Source organism: Diplotaxodon limnothrissa, linkage group LG23 (genome assembly GCF_057381915.1).
Source record: "Diplotaxodon limnothrissa isolate DT_005_m linkage group LG23, D_limnothrissa_male_GT1.1, whole genome shotgun sequence".
Classification (NCBI taxonomy): Eukaryota; Metazoa; Chordata; class Actinopteri; order Cichliformes; family Cichlidae; genus Diplotaxodon; species Diplotaxodon limnothrissa.
The window spans coordinates 43,092,070-43,107,942 of record NC_140617.1 but is presented as its reverse complement, the minus strand read 5'-3'; the positions used below and the strand labels follow the sequence as shown (position 1 = coordinate 43,107,942).

Sequence of the window (15,873 nt, the reverse complement as noted above, 5' to 3'; positions counted from 1 at the left end):
TCTAATCACACTGGGCTAAAAAGAGCCGCCACTTTGCAGTATCAGTGTTATTTCCTGCCAAAGCGCAGTAACATTACATATGCATGTGTGCCATCATACAAGTGTATGTATGTGCATGTATGGTTTTAAAAGGAAATGACCAAAGAGGCCTCATCTACTTTCACAAACCAAACACTCAGAACACAGACTGTGCATTTTGGTTTAGCTTTTTGCTTCAGAAAGCAAACATAAATATAGCCAAAAGATTCTCAACAGGTAACCAACAAATCAAATGCTAAACTACTATAAAATATACATTAATGTTTTGAAATAAATTGTTTTCATAAACCTGAATGTATAAACTGATTTATCTTGTGGCTGCCATAGAATCCTATCATTTGAACCTGATTTGTTTGGCCTTACTCAACCAGCAGAATGGCCGATCTGGAGGCAACGTTTTTCCTGCTTTTGAGTTGCTACTAAACTGGACCAAGAGACAAACAATATGTTAAGGATAATTCGTATAAAATGTTTGAGCCCAGGCATTACAAAATTCACAAATGTCCATCAACGTTCCCAACGCCTTGGCGAGAATGTAGAAGCTAGGAGACTATTGTGATTTTGGTGCCAATAAAGATGTATAGATATGTGATTGCAATATAGCCGATAGTGAAGAGCCCCAGAGGCTGCAGCTGGAGTTCAACTTAACCCTGAGAAAAGGTATTGGTACATGAAGTGTCAGATATGAGTGTAGCTTGTCAGTCCAATGTGTTCATCAACAATTGTAGGAACAGTGGAGACTGTGTTACCGACTGCACTGATGGAAAATGGCTTGTGCAGTTGCCAATTAATGGTACATCTGAGACATTTCCGATTAGCACAGATAACATTAAACTGTTAATATTAAAAGAAAGGGATGCCCAAACTCATTTTGGATACATACATTAAGAGGTCCATTTACTAAAGATGTACTTGGAGAACAGGTACTGGTATGATGAATTTAATTCTGATGAACTCAGAATGTAAAATAAAATCTTCTTCAGTGGTTATTTGATTTTTATTCACAACTGAATTCATTTCATGCCAATAGCACTGTTAGAAATATATCTACCTAGAAAATTGGTGACTTGTTCAAGACTTATTTCAAGCCACTGTATGCAGATCAACTGTCTGCATACTCTTGAAGATGTGCACTATTGTGCACCAGGAGGAACTCAGGACCCACTAGTCTGACAGTAGATCCAAGGATTTCATCTGGATATCTAATAGCAGTAAGGGTACCATTGCCTAGGCTGTAGAGTCATGGCCGAGGCCAACCCAGACAACCAGACTCAAGTGCAGATCACACAGTGAGGCACGGGTGAGCGTAATTAACAGAACTTTATTTTCAAGGGGGAGACCATAATGCAACTGTGAACTATGAAAACACTGAACTAAGAGGAATAACATGAGACTTTAATAACCTTAGCAAACAGGAGTGATACTGAACTACGTGAAATACTAGATTTACAAAGGCAGTGGGAATTCTAACAAAGGAAACTGGTACAGGGGCACAGAACAATACCACTTTACAATACCGCTTTGCAATACCACTATTCATTCACTCTCACATTCATACACTGGTGGAGGCAAGCTACAGTTGTAGCCATGACCGGTTTGGTAGTACCAGTCATGCTGAACGATGTTACAGGCAGCATAAGCTGGCCAATTACATCACTGCTCCAAATGCGTCCTTCATTTCCCCAAATTTGAAGGATGGGTCGGTGTATCCTTTGTGGCCCAACATATCCCAGAATTCATAGCGCGGCGTTGAGTGTGGATAATTAAAAAAAAAAAAAAGGCGGATGGCTGAAACGGGGCAGCCGAAGAATAAACTTTTAAAAGCAAGTACTGAATATTATTCCACTTATTTATGTGCATATGTTTGACAACGAAGAACTTTAAAACATTACTATTGGCCACATGTCGGCAAAGTTATGTGACATTAGTGATGTTAGTACTTGCAGAGTCAACTTGGTTTTAAAGCCATCCATCCATCCATCCATCCATCCATTCGCTTCCGCTTATCCTTTTCAGGGTCGCGGGGGGCGCTGGAGCCTATCCCAGCTGTCATAGGGCGAGATGGCCATGAGGACCATTCACAGAGAGTTGGGGAACGGCTGCAATCACAGCATTGTAAGATGGTGAAAGATGTACCCTTAGGCCCCTTCCTCGATTCAGAGATGGTCTTTCCCTTTCCATGTAAATGGCCCTCTTGACAAGAAGGCCCTGAGTAAAGATGGTTATCCCAGCTGAACTTTTGTCAAAGCTGGGAAGGCGCCAAAAGAAGGCTCCAGCCAATCCAGGAGAGAAGGACAACTGCTGCCTAAGCGAAAACCTGTAGTGTTCCTGTATGAGTCAGGAGTATCGGAGCACTTGAGACGCATTTTTCTAAACACTACATCTCTGTGGGTTTCAAATCCCAATTGGTCCACCCCAAGGATCGGGTCCCCCAACACAAACAGAGTAACATACTGTACGCTGTTAAGTGTCATGAGAATTTGCATAATTATGGGAAATGAACTGACCTCCCAGCCCATTGTTCCCTCAGGCTACGTCCACACTAATTCATTTTCGTTTGAAAACGCATCATTTTGTCTTCGTTTTGGCCTCCCGTCCACACTGAGACAGCGTTTTTTTTGCATTAGTAGCACTGCTGTGTTTGTTGCATCATATTGCTCATATGCTTTATATATTCTGAGGTAAGTTGATCTATAGTGTTACATCATATTCTATAAGGATGTTATGTGTTTGTATACTTTCTGCCCAGTTTGACCCATTTAGCAGAAGTCAGCCTGTTTAAGGCTCTGATATCTATTCTGTATGACTTAAAGCAGTTATGACATGGTCTGATTTTCTCACCCAATAAAGGAATACAGTGGGGCAAAAAAGTATTTAGTCAGCCACCAATTGTGCAAGTTCCCCCACTTAAAATGATGACAGAGGTCAGTAATTTGCACCAGAGGTACACTTCAACTGTGAGAGACAGAATGTGAAAAAAAAATCCATGAATCCACATGGTAGGATTTGTAAAGAATTTATTCGTGAATCAGGGTGGAAAATAAGTATTTGGTCAATAACAAAAATACAACTCAATACTTTGTAACATAACCTTTGTTGGCAATAACAGAGGTCAAACGTTTACTATAGGTCTTTACCAGGTTTGCACACACAGTAGCTGGTATTTTGGCCCATTCCTCCATGCAGATCTTCTCGAGAGCAGTGATGTTTTGGGGCTGTCGCCGAGCAACACGGACTTTCAACTCCCGCCACAGATTTTCTATGGGGTTGAGGTCTGGAGACTGGCTAGGCCACTCCAGGACTTTCAAATGCTTCTTACGGAGCCACTCCTTTGTTGCCCGGGCGGTGTGTTTTGGATCATTGTCATGTTGGAAGACCCAGCCTCGTTTCATCTTCAAAGTTCTCACTGATGGAAGGAGGTTTTGGCTCAAAATCTCACGATACATGGCCCCATTCATTCTGTCCTTAACACGGATCAGTCGTCCTGTCCCCTTGGCAGAAAAACAGCCCCATAGCATGATGTTTCCACCCCCATGCTTCACAGTAGGTATGGTGTTCTTGGGATGCAACTCAGTATTCTTCTTCCTCCAAACACGACGAGTTGAGTTTATACCAAAAAGTTCTACTTTGGTTTCATCTGACCACATGACATTCTCCCAATCCTCTGCTGTATCATCCATGTGCTCTCTGGCAAACTTCAGACGGGCCTGGACATGCACTGGCTTCAGCAGCGGAACACGTCTGGCACTGCGGGATTTGATTCCCTGCCGTTGTAGTGTGTTACTGATGGTGACCTTTGTTACTGTGGTCCCAGCTCTCTGCAGGTCATTCACCAGGTCCCCCCGTGTGGTTCTGGGATCTTTGCTCACCATTCTCATGATCATTTTGACCCCACGGGATGAGATCTTGTGTGGAGCCCCAGATCGAGGGAGATTATCAGTGGTCTTGTATGTCTTCCATTTTCTGATGATTGCTCCCACAGTTGATTTTTCACACCAAGCTGCTTGCCTATTGTAGATTCACTCTTCCCAGTCTGGTGCAGGTCTACAATACTTTTCCTGGTGTCCTTCGAAAGCTCTTTGGTCTTGGCCATGGCGGGGTTTGGAGTCTGACTGTTTGAGGCTGTGGACAGGTGTCTTTTATACAGATGATGAGTTCAAACAGGTGCCATTCATACAGGTAACGAGTGGGGGACAGAAAAGCTTCTTACAGACGACGTTACAGGTCTGTGAGAGCCAGAGATTTTCCTTGTTTGAGGTGACCAAATACTTATTTTCCACCCTAATTTACGAATAAATTCTTTACAAATCCTACCATGTGGATTCATGGATTTTTTTTTCACATTCTGTCTCGCACTGTTGAAGTGTACCTCTGGTGCAAATTACTGACCTCTGTCATCATTTTAAGTGGGGGAACTTTCACAATCGGTGGCTGACTAAATACTTTTTTGCCCCACTGTATTTCATATATCAGTCTACTCTTCATTTTATCAGAAACAGTTATCACAGCTCGTAAATTGTCTTTTTACACATGTTTGTAAGCACTGAGCCACATTTACTAATGCCAACATAATAAAGGAGCAATATTTGTCTCTTATATATAATACATCTATATATACACTGTCAGAGATACTTGTCTTTGAGTGAAGATTTAAGGTGATAGGAAATATAAATAACTGCAACTTCAATCTTTACTGAGGCTCAGTATTTGACATGGAGTTCAAGTTCACTGCTGCAATAACTAAAGTTTAATATAATAATAACTTTAATATTGGCCATATTATGTTTACATTACCAAAGTGAGATGACTTTAGTCTCATGAACAACATAAGCTAATTTTTATTTACTAGCTAATCTTAAAATGACTATTCAGCACAGAAATGAAGCCCAACAATCATGTTCTTATAGTCCCGTGGTGTCAGCCTCAGATACTCAACAAATCAAACAAAGCTCAAATAAAAACAAACAAATGAACATAAAAAATGTCTCTGTCAAACAATGCTGTATGAAACGTTTCCAGCGATTAGTATCATGGTACTAGGCAACCTGAGCAGCTCGACGGAGGCTAGACCGTCCCATGTCACAAACCTCGCACTTCGCTACGTCGGCCGCGTCCTCCGAAGACCGAGAAGGCCGGGTCCTCCGAAGGATGCAGACCCTGAATTGGGACACAGCTATAACGTTGTTACCGGCTTCTCCAGACCTTTTCACATCTGTCACATGTGCTCCGGGTGAAGCTGCTATCTGGGAACCCATGGTAGACCTGCCAAATCTGGTATTCGATGGCAAATTCCAGTTGAACGCAATGGTGTTGAGCATTGAGCACAGGACCCACCAGAGGACAGCAGGCCCTTAAGCCACTCTCATGAAGTGTGTTTCAGATTATTTGGACATTCACACCAGTGTTCTCCTGGAGGTCATATCGTAGCTCTGGCACTGTTCAACCTGTTCCTCCTTACACAAAGGAGCAGATACCAGAGCAGTACTAGTGGATTTTGTAGATATTAAGAATGAGCGAGGATGAAAACTTCAATGAGCATTACATGAAAAAGTTATGTAATTTTTATTACATCAGCATTTCTGTACAATAGAACACCTGCAGTTAAAAAGGCCAAAACTATAATGATGAGAAGATTTATAGCTTATCTCTGAAGGTTTGGCACGATGAAAGGTAGGAAAAAACCCTTTTGGTTTATGTGTTACCCGACACTATAACAATAATGGAACACAACAGTCTCCTTTGTTAGACCTAATAGGCGACATCTCGGTTTCACTCTGACGTGTAACCTTAAAACTGATTAAAACGACAACTACACAAAATTAAAACAGCCACAAAGAACTGTTTTTGTCCTGCTGTGAGCAAAGATGGTAGTGAGTGCAACAAAATGTTTTATGAGTGTTTAAGAGAAAAAGGCTCTCTAGGACTATGTGTGTACGTGGTCTATAATATGCCACTTCTCATGTGTGGTTTAACACTCCCTGCAGATACTGAACGCCTGGGGGGGTAAGGGTATATTTTTCTTCTATACCTGTTTGTATGCAGCTGGTGTGGGAACATAAACATCAAAAATCCTGTTTGTATAGACATGTTAAAATGCATGATTTGAACCTGAAAAAATAAATAAATAAATAAATAAATCAATAAATATATATATATATATATAATCATGTAACCCTTAAAGTGAGGCAGTAAGTGACAATTTCACAACCTTGTTTGTGCAGCTGCAGCACTATGACAACCATCTCTGGAAAAAGCATCATTTGACTTTATTATAGCCTTCTCATGATCAAATAACTCTATGAACTAAAAATATGGAAAAAAGAAACTTGTTGCCCACAGCAGCTCAATGTGGCTAACACTAGAATTCACCAGCTGACACCTCATCCTCATTCAGGTTTGACAGCGTTTCTAGTTGGTAATGGCAGATGCCTGAGCAGGAACTGAGGCTGCAGTTTGGAGAAGCCCTCAGAGGAGACTGATGGCCCATCCCCAAGAAGCACTGATGACTGTCTGTTACAAAGGTCGAAGACTCTAACTGGTAGGCAGGCTTAAGATGACGAGCGGCTCGTGACCTCAATCAGGTTGTCAGGGATTGCACTGAATGAAGTGCCAGCATTATTGAATGTGCCAACAAACATGAAAAAGGAACGCCAGGAAAAGAGATCAGAAGAAAGTGCAGATGATGAGAAAACTTGATGAAAGAGTGAGGGAACCTGAATCAGGTAGTGACTTGGTCGGGGTCTGAACAGAGGCTCTGGCGGTGAAGCATGCTGGGAATTTTTAGGCAGGAGATAATTGCTGACAGCTAAAGGCTTAAGGGTGAGTTGAAATTAAACTGGAAGATGCAGACGGGTTACCAGGCTGGCTAGTTTGCTTCATTTGAGTAAGGTACAGTGACTACTGATTGATTCCATAACAAATAAAGGTGATGTTTTCAGTTTTGGAGGTACTGGTTGAATTTGGAAGGTCACTTAAAGGAGCATCACCTAACACAATGAAAACCTACAAAACTAGCAGCTGTAGATCTGATCATGATCAAGCAGGACAGTTGATTATAGAAGATGTTGCCATTTGATATTGCAAGGAGATGTTGCCAGAACCACAAAAGACACTGTGTGCTCTCTATCACTTTAACTTCACTCGCCTCTGTCAGTGCGCCCCAGGGCAGCTGTGGCTACATTGTAGTGTAAAGCGCTTTGGGGTCCTTAGGGACTAAGTAAAGCGCTATACAAATGCAGGCCATTTACCATTTACCATTTAACACTGTGCTGTAATAAATAGGGGTGCAACGATACACAAAATTCACGGTTCGGTTCGGTTCGATACTTTGGTGTCACGGTTCGATATATTTTCGATACAAAAAAGATGTTCATGCCTTTTTAATTTGTCATTTATTAAAATTATAAATATATATTTTAACTCAAAAGTACAGTTTTTAAATTTAACCCTAACCCTTGTGCGTGTTTTTTATTTTGACAGCGAATGCGCACCTGCGGACCACTTATGTGCAGCCCTGGTTATTTAGCTCGTCATATTGCAGCCACAGAAATTATTTTGTCCATGAAACCATAAAGCTGCACTTTCTTTTTGCCTTATAGTCTGATTTGTCATAACTTTTCCGTTTTGTGGTAAGCTTTTCTTTGGCTGTCACTTCTTCACCCTGACCTGTCTTATTTGGCTCAGCAGAACTAAAATATAAATCCTGCTGGTTTTACACGCGCACTCACATAAGCTCAGCGATTCTCTGCGCAATCAACCTCTCACATGTTTAAGCTTGCTGCGGGAGATTTCACTTGTCATGTTTGCGTAGTAAGCTAACGATTGATAAGACGATGTCAGAGGAATTGGTGCACAAATTATCATCACTCGCAGATCAGTGCTGTCGCTCTCTATACACAGTTCGCGAGATTGCAAAGTGAAAGCAAAAAACAAGCGCAAATTCAAACGCGACTTCAATATGTCACATATTGACAGTGGCTCACCGATGCCAATGACATAATTACCCAGCTACATTTCCGAAAGAATGCAAAAGCATTGACATATATTTTTCCTTCCTACAATAGCCCGATGGGCAGGGAAGAGATAGATTTTGGTAGCCCGACTGGAAAAATCGCTAGCTCCAGGACGTCGGGCTAGCGATATTGCGAGCCCTGTATCTGATTGAGGAATCACTCATCTTTGGAAAAGAGAGTTTATTACAGAGAAATGTCTCTTTCCAAAATAAAAGCTATACTATCCGCTTCTTCTGGGCTATATTCTCAGCAGCATATTAAACATATCAGGTCCCCATAAGGAGAATCATGTGCTAACGGCTGTCTAAATGACTCGGGTAAAGTTAGTAGCATGCTTGTCGTTTTTGTCTGCTTCCACTTGTCTTTGCACTAGGATGATGTTGGCGTAAATGTGCAGTCATATTCGTTGTGTTCCCACTAGTGCTTTCAGGTTAATCTCGTTGAAATGACCTTAACGCCACAACACGGCAAATCTCCGTTAACGAGCTACCGCCGATCGCCCCGTGCATGGGGCTAGACGGCCAACACGTTAACGAGCTAACTGCGCTAACACACTAGTTCCCACCCATGTAATTAAGCATTGCATGGCACATCCAACATACTGTTTTACTTTAGTCCATGACTCGCTTACCTTCAGGGTCATACGTCACATGAAAACCAAAATAATTCCAAACACCAGATCTGAATGAGGGTGGGGGAGGTCCATGTTGCAAGGAGAGCTTAACTTCTGTCTTGCTAGCTTGCCCTGCGCTCTTCCTTCTGATGATGCTGTCTGTGTTGAGCGCTCAGTGGATCTGCGCTCGACAGTGCAGCCTAGGCGGAGTAGTCGAACGCAGATTCACTGAGCGCTCAACACAGACAGCATCTTCAGAAGGAAAGTTGATAAAATAAATTACAAATTTTGTATTGTTCGATACATATGCGTACCGAACCGAAAGCACTGTATCGAACGGTTCAATATCGATACGAATATCGTTGCACCCCTAGTAATAAACTAACAGGTTATTGTCGAAATGTTACCGCGGGAAAAGCATTTTTGCAGCTCAATGTTGAAGCTGCAGTTAATAACGAAGGTTTGCATGTTTTCGTTGTAACATGTGACGTTTAGCACAATAATAGATATTAAACTGTTTGACATGTAGTTTTCTGAATTCATTTATGTTGGAAGTGATAGCAGAGCTGTACGTTTTCATTTTTTCAGAACATGGTATATCATGTTTAGGTGGAAACCAGCGAGTTAACTTCCTGCTAACTTCTAACTCTGTTAAATTTAATAAATTCTGTTTTCATGGATGCCTGGATGTCAAACTTAATTGTTACAACTGGTAGAGCAGCAACGCTGATCATTTTATTAAAGATGAAAGAATTTAGACAGTTTTTAACTCTCAGTGATGCCGCAGTGTTCGTTTGACTTTGGGACCTGAAGCGGAGTTTTGGACCCAGACTACTCTGCGAGGCGCCCGGCTATGGTAGCCGAAATGCTCCGACAATCCATCAAGCAGTGCAGCTTCATAGCTTCGTACTAAAACTTTTTTTGACAGATTTTTGAGCGCCATGTACCACATAAAATCAGTTCAAGGTCAGTAAGCACAACCAGAATTCATTCATAAGGTGCACCGGATTATAAGGTATGCTGTCGATTTTTGAGAAAACTAAAGGATTTTAAGTGTGCCTTATAGTGCGGAAAATAAGGTAGACGACAGTATTCCAAGAATAATGTAGTTTTAATAATGTATCTTTTAAAAACACTGTAACACATGAGTCATTAGTCCATTAATGTTGATCAAATACTGATTAGCACTTGTTTAGATTTAGATTAGATTGCCTGTATGGATTCATCTCCTTTAACCTGCTCCATTATTGTGTGCACATTTAACCCAGTTTATACAGTCAGTGTAAACACACTAAACACACTGTTTCATCTCATCACTGAGGCTGGATAATGATTGTATTTTTTCTGTTGTCTCACTCAGAGGTTCTGGGATGCTGCTGGTCATGATGGTGGAGATCAGTTATTTGAGTGTTGCAGGCCAGCTCACTACAGCTGCTGCTGATGTTGCTGCTGTTACTGAGGGATCTGCAAACGAAGCTCCTCCTCCTCTGTTAAAATAAGCATAGACGACAGGTCAGAGGGAGAATGAGCTCAGTTCAGTTGTGTCAATACTGCGCCAAATCACAACAATAGTTGCTGCGAGACACTTTATATTTTAAAGACCCTACACTAATCCAAAGAAACAGAGAAAACCCCAACAATCATATGACCCCCTATGAGTAAGAGCTTTAGTGACAGTGAGAAGGAAAAGCTCTTAACAGGAAAAAACCTCCAGCTCAGCGAGAAGTGTTCATCTGCCCCGACCCTGGTGTGAAAGGAGGAAAACAGGACAAAACACATCCTGTGTCTTCACATCACAATCAACTTTCAACATTTCTGGCAAAATCTGCCATTACTAAGACGCTGGCTTTGGCGTGGTGCTGTCAGCTAAACAGGGATGAGCCAGAATCGAACTTCATCTGCTTTCCAATCAACAAACTCTAAAACCTGAACACATAGGGTAGGTGTCACTCAGATTTAAAAAAAAAAAGAAATCAAACCCAGACCACCCAGTCACAAAAAATTTTGTTTTGTGTGTCAGAACAATAAGGCTGAATGTCACAGCCAAAAAGCCACCAAAGGCAGATTACAGTGTAAACGCTGTCTCCAGGTGGATAACAGCAGGAGTGATACACCCCTGCTGTGAGGCCTGCAGGCATCAGGATTGTGATATTCTCCTTTAGCTTATAGTGGAAAGAAATTATTTTTTGGAGAGGCACAAATAATTTGTGTGGCATCTTATTTGATGCAGAACACCTGATTGTTCTGTAAATAGTTTGACATTTTTATTAAAACCTTGCGCCTTGGCTGCATTTCTAGGTAAAAAGAATCAGCTTTTTCTGTATGGTCTGGAAACAACAAATGACAACAACAAGGATTACCACAAAAAAAATACAAATATCTGATGGTGAAGAATGACAGCAAATTGTATTTGGCATTTTAAGTGGGACTAGAAATAGAAAAAAAATTAGTTCATTGTGTGAAGTTTAATTGCTCCTCATTTCATATAAGATATGAAATATACCCACAGGAATCCAGACGCCACTTGGATCAGCTTCAGAATAAAACAACAGGAGTTGAAATGTATTTCATTTGGAGATGAGTGAAATAAAAATGGACAGGTGATAGCACATGATACTTACTGGGCGTGAAGCAGTTTTGTATAACAGGGTCACTGATGGCAAAGCTGATGGGGTTAGAAACACGGCAAACCACAGGGGTGTTTACCACATCTACAGCTCTTTTTATTAGGATCTCCACTGTTTCTTCCAGCTGTGTCTCCGCACTAGTCCATTCAAATCTCACAGTGTTGTCTTTCTGTGGAAGAAAATATGGACAACAGTCTTTTCCATCTCTTTCCCTCACACTCTGCTTTTCCTTTCTTTTTCATGCTTTTTATAATCTGTGTAAATATTGTCACTTCTTCCCCTCATTACAAAAAGAAAGAAATGGCAGTTTGACAACCAAAATTCATAACCACATCTAAGTGCTTTCATCAGCACCAGAGTTAAATCTCTACCAGGATAAGGAAGTCTCTATAAACAGATGTTTAGAGGACTTTGAGTCCATTTCAAATGCTCCAATTATCAAGGCGAGTAAAAGAGAGTGGTTCCTCTCAGAAGCACAAACTCAGCTAAAACATTAAACAGAGATCAGGTTTAAGTAACATATGTGTAGTATGAAGAAACGCCAATCCAAACCTTGTGGATTCAGCAGTTTCTGTGTGAATGTTCTTAGGATCTGATGATTTACATACTGACTCTGTGTGTCTGAACTCAGAAAATACAACAAAAAATAAAGAAACATGAGTAAAAGTATTGCTGACGATAGAGCTAGTGGTTTCATAGACATTTTAAGCACATTTCAGTGTCTTTATCAGTAAGTGGAGTTGAATCTTCTGGAGGATCAAGATGTCTAAACAATTTTATAACCTCCTCATATAAAACAGAACAGCTGCTCACAGCAGCTCAGCGAGGCTGAAATAACGAAAACTTTGTCTCCAAACTCACAATTATTGGTTCAACTCTTTGAAAAATATTCTGACCTGAAACCTGAAATGTAAATGAAACAGACTCATAGTTGTCCTCACCTGACCAGCATTGCAAGTAAAGCTGACTGAGTCAGAGTCTGTACACGTCATCGTCACGCTGGGCTTCTGCACACGGTCTGAGGTAATAAAATGTAATAAATAACATTATATGAACTTCTGCTAATGATGTATTAATAAAAATAAATAAATAAAACTTGCAAAACCAAACTGAACAGTGACTTTATATTAATATCAAACATTTTCTGTTGACAAAAATGTAAAAATTAAACAGCTTCTGATCCATCAACACACTTGTTATGAAATATATTTGCATATTTACATAACCAGAAAAATGTATGTATAATATGTTGTTACTTACCTAATACACACAAACGCACACTTGGTAAAGCTCCCACATTTATTCCATCTTCACTGGTAACCACTGGTCTGTATCGTCCTGACTTGTCTTTGGTGAGTTGTGTCAGCTTTAGTGATCCAGTTGAATCAACAGCATCATTTTTCCCTGTGATCACCAGTTTCTGTCTGCGATAAAAGATTACACTTGTGTCCTTGAACCATTTCAGGTTATCTGATTCCTTCAACTCATATCTAAGTGGCACAGTTAAGCTTGATCCTGTTGCAGCGTACACACAATCATCCTGAGAGCCTGAAAGACAAAGAAATAAAGAGGAATTTCATGACAAATTAAGAACAGTCATGCTAGAAAAGCTCTCAACAGCCACGTGTCAGTTCATCAAATCTGAAGGAAATTATTATTTTTAATTATTACATTTTTTATCTTTAAAAAGGTGAATGAAAACCTGGTGTCAAGACAAGACAAATATGCAAAAACACATTTTTCAGTTGCTGAACTACGGCCCACAGGCAATGCTGCGGTGGTATACACACCACCACAGGAATCCAGACGCCACTTGGATCAGCTTCAGAATAAAACAACAGGAGTTGAAATGTATTTCATTTGGAGATGAGTGAAATAAAAATGGACAGGTGATAGCACATGATACTTACTGGGCGTGAAGCAGTTTTGTATAACAGGGTCACTGATGGCAAAGCTGATGGGGTTAGAAACACGGCAAACCACAGGGGTGTTTACCACATCTACAGCTCTTTTTATTAGGATCTCCCCTGTTTCTTCCAGCTGTGTCTCCGCACTAGTCCATTCAAATCTCACAGTGTTGTCTTTCTGTGGAAGAAAATATGGACAACAGTCTTTTCCATCTCTTTCCCTCACACTCTGCTTTTCCTTTCTTTTTCATGCTTTTTATAATCTGTGTAAATATTGTCACTTCTTCCCCTCATTACAAAAAGAAAGAAATGGCAGTTTGACAACCAAAATTCATAACCACATCTAAGTGCTTTCATCAGCACCAGAGTTAAATGTCTACCAGGATAAGGAAGTCTCTATAAACAGATGTTTAGAGGACTTTGAGTCCATTTCAAATGCTCCAATTATCAAGGCGAGTAAAAGAGAGTGGTTCCTCTCAGAAGCACAAACTCAGCTAAAACATTAAACAGAGATCAGTCACTGACTGGTGAATCTAAATGTGCTTTAAAAGCTAGCTACCTCGTGTCCAGACTTGTGGCACAGAGTAAAAAGTCTTTCACTAAAGCGGAGGAGTTGATTTTGCCTGCCGCTGTACATATGTGCCATGAGATGATCGGAGAGGCTGCTGCAAAGAAGCTACTGACCATCCCACTCTAACAACAATGTGAGCCACCATTTAGCGGACATGGCCTTAGACATACAGCATCAGCTTCTGGAAAGAATAAAAAGTAGTCCATTTTTCTCTTTGCAACTAGAGGAGCCCGCTGATGTCACGAATGGTGCATTGCTGCTGGTGTTTGTTATCACTGGGACAGCAGTTTGCATGTTGCTACCAACTCGAGCCACGGCTCAGGAATGTTTCACTGAGAACGACCTGGACTGGCAGAACTGTGTTGGGGTGTACAGTAATGGTGCAGCTTCAAGGACTTGCAGGCACCACAGCTTCATTAGGCAGATTCTTGACCGTGCACCAGAAGCTAAACGGACCCACTGTTTTCTCCACTGTGAAAGCCCTGCAGCAGCAGCAACAGAGATGTCACCAGAGTTCCACGAGGTGATGGATGTAAGTGTGAAAACTCTCAATTTCACTAAAAATAATGCTGTGAACTCCAGATGTTTTGCCAAGCTTTGTGAGGACATGGAAGCAGATCATGTCCAGCTGCTCTACCGCAGTGAGGTGAGATGGCTTTCAAGAGGACTGGTCCTCAAGCATTTGTTTGAACTAAGGAATGAGGTCTTTTCCTACGCAGAGAACATCTCCTCTTGCACATTATTATGCCAATTCAAAGCTTTCCTACCTCTGTGACATTTTTTCACTGCTGAACCAGCTGAACATCTCACTTCAAGGGAGAAACAGCAGCATGTCGTTTGTTACAGACAAAGTTGAAGCTTTCAAGAGTAAACTTGCTTTGTGGACTAAGAGGGCCCAGGAAAAGAGGATGGACATGTTTCCACTTTTGTCTCACATCTTGGAAAAATCCCCTCAGGTGAAGATCAGTAACTCTGTCTGTCAGCACCTTTCACCACTGACAGAGAAATTTGATGAATGTTTCCCTGAGGATCCCAGAGAAGGACATGTGGATTTTGGACCCATTTCCAGTGGATCCCATTTAAAATGATGTTGCTTTGCCCTCACATCTGGAATCCCAGATTCGGGAACTTTCCACCGACAGCACTTTAAAGTTGCAGTGGGGCAAACTGGGCCGGGGCTCCTTCTGGATTGCTGTCTCAAAGGAGTACCTGTGTCTGGCACTGAGAGCTGTGAAACTCCTTCTCCCATTCACAACTACATATCTGTGTGAATCAGGATTTTCTATTGTGGCCACAACCAAGACCAAAGCCTGAAACAGACTCAGAGCAACACTGGAAGCTACTCTGAGAGGGAGCCTTTCCCCTATTCCACCCAGACTACATCTGACCGTGTCTCAGAGGCAGGCTCAAGTGTCTCATTAAGAGGTGAGCATAAAAGGGGAGTTGCAGCTTGTTTGTTGTTGCTCATTTGTCTCAAATATAAAGAGTAACTTCTGGTTCTGCCAATGAAAAAAGGTTTACTGCTGAAGCAACTTTCAAATTCACTCACAGATTATCAAGTCAAGTCAAGTCAACTTTATTTGTCAATTCTGCCACATGTACAGGACATACAGAGAATAGAAATTTCGTTACTCTCAAACCCTAGATGAAATAGCAAATGAACATTTAAATATAAGAGAGTGATTAAAAAATGCAAATAAAATAATTAAAAAGTAAAAATTTAAATAAATACAATACAATTTTACGTATAACAAGAAAGCTATGCAATATACAATATACAATATTCAAGTAAGGGTAAATGACATTGAGTGTAAACCAGGCAGAGTAGTGCAAATAAGCAAATAGTGCAAATGGAGATTTAGTAATATACGGTAAGAGATAGTGTAACAACAAAGTCTTATGAGGTAATGGCAGTCCAATGCTCCACAAAGTGACTGGTAACTGGTGCAGGCCAGTGAGTGAGTCAGAGAGTGTGTGTGTGTGTGTGTGTGTGTGTGTGTGTGTGTGTGTGTGTGTGTGTGTGTGTGTGTGTGTGTGTGTGTGTGTGTGAGACAGAGTTCAGTGAGACCATGGAGGAGAAGAGGGGAGAGGGGGCAGAATCGGG

At 41.1% G+C, this 15,873-nt stretch overlaps 1 protein-coding gene across 1 annotated transcript in view; it reads right to left on the bottom strand.

Annotated features, from left to right (window-relative positions):
- Nucleotides 1–10,379: 10,379 nt before the first annotated feature.
- The window catches only part of LOC146608785 (uncharacterized), a 30,424-nt gene continuing 24,930 nt past the window's right edge, over nucleotides 10,380–15,873 (bottom strand). The window contains exons 9-13 of the mRNA XM_085348685.1: nucleotides 13,202–13,376; nucleotides 12,552–12,839; nucleotides 12,233–12,309; nucleotides 11,286–11,460; nucleotides 10,380–10,408 (exon numbers count right to left, since the gene is read on the bottom strand). Coding sequence (XP_085204811.1) covers nucleotides 10,380–10,408; nucleotides 11,286–11,460; nucleotides 12,233–12,309; nucleotides 12,552–12,839; nucleotides 13,202–13,376 — 744 coding nt within the window. The remainder of the gene's footprint in view (nucleotides 10,409–11,285; nucleotides 11,461–12,232; nucleotides 12,310–12,551; nucleotides 12,840–13,201; nucleotides 13,377–15,873) is intronic.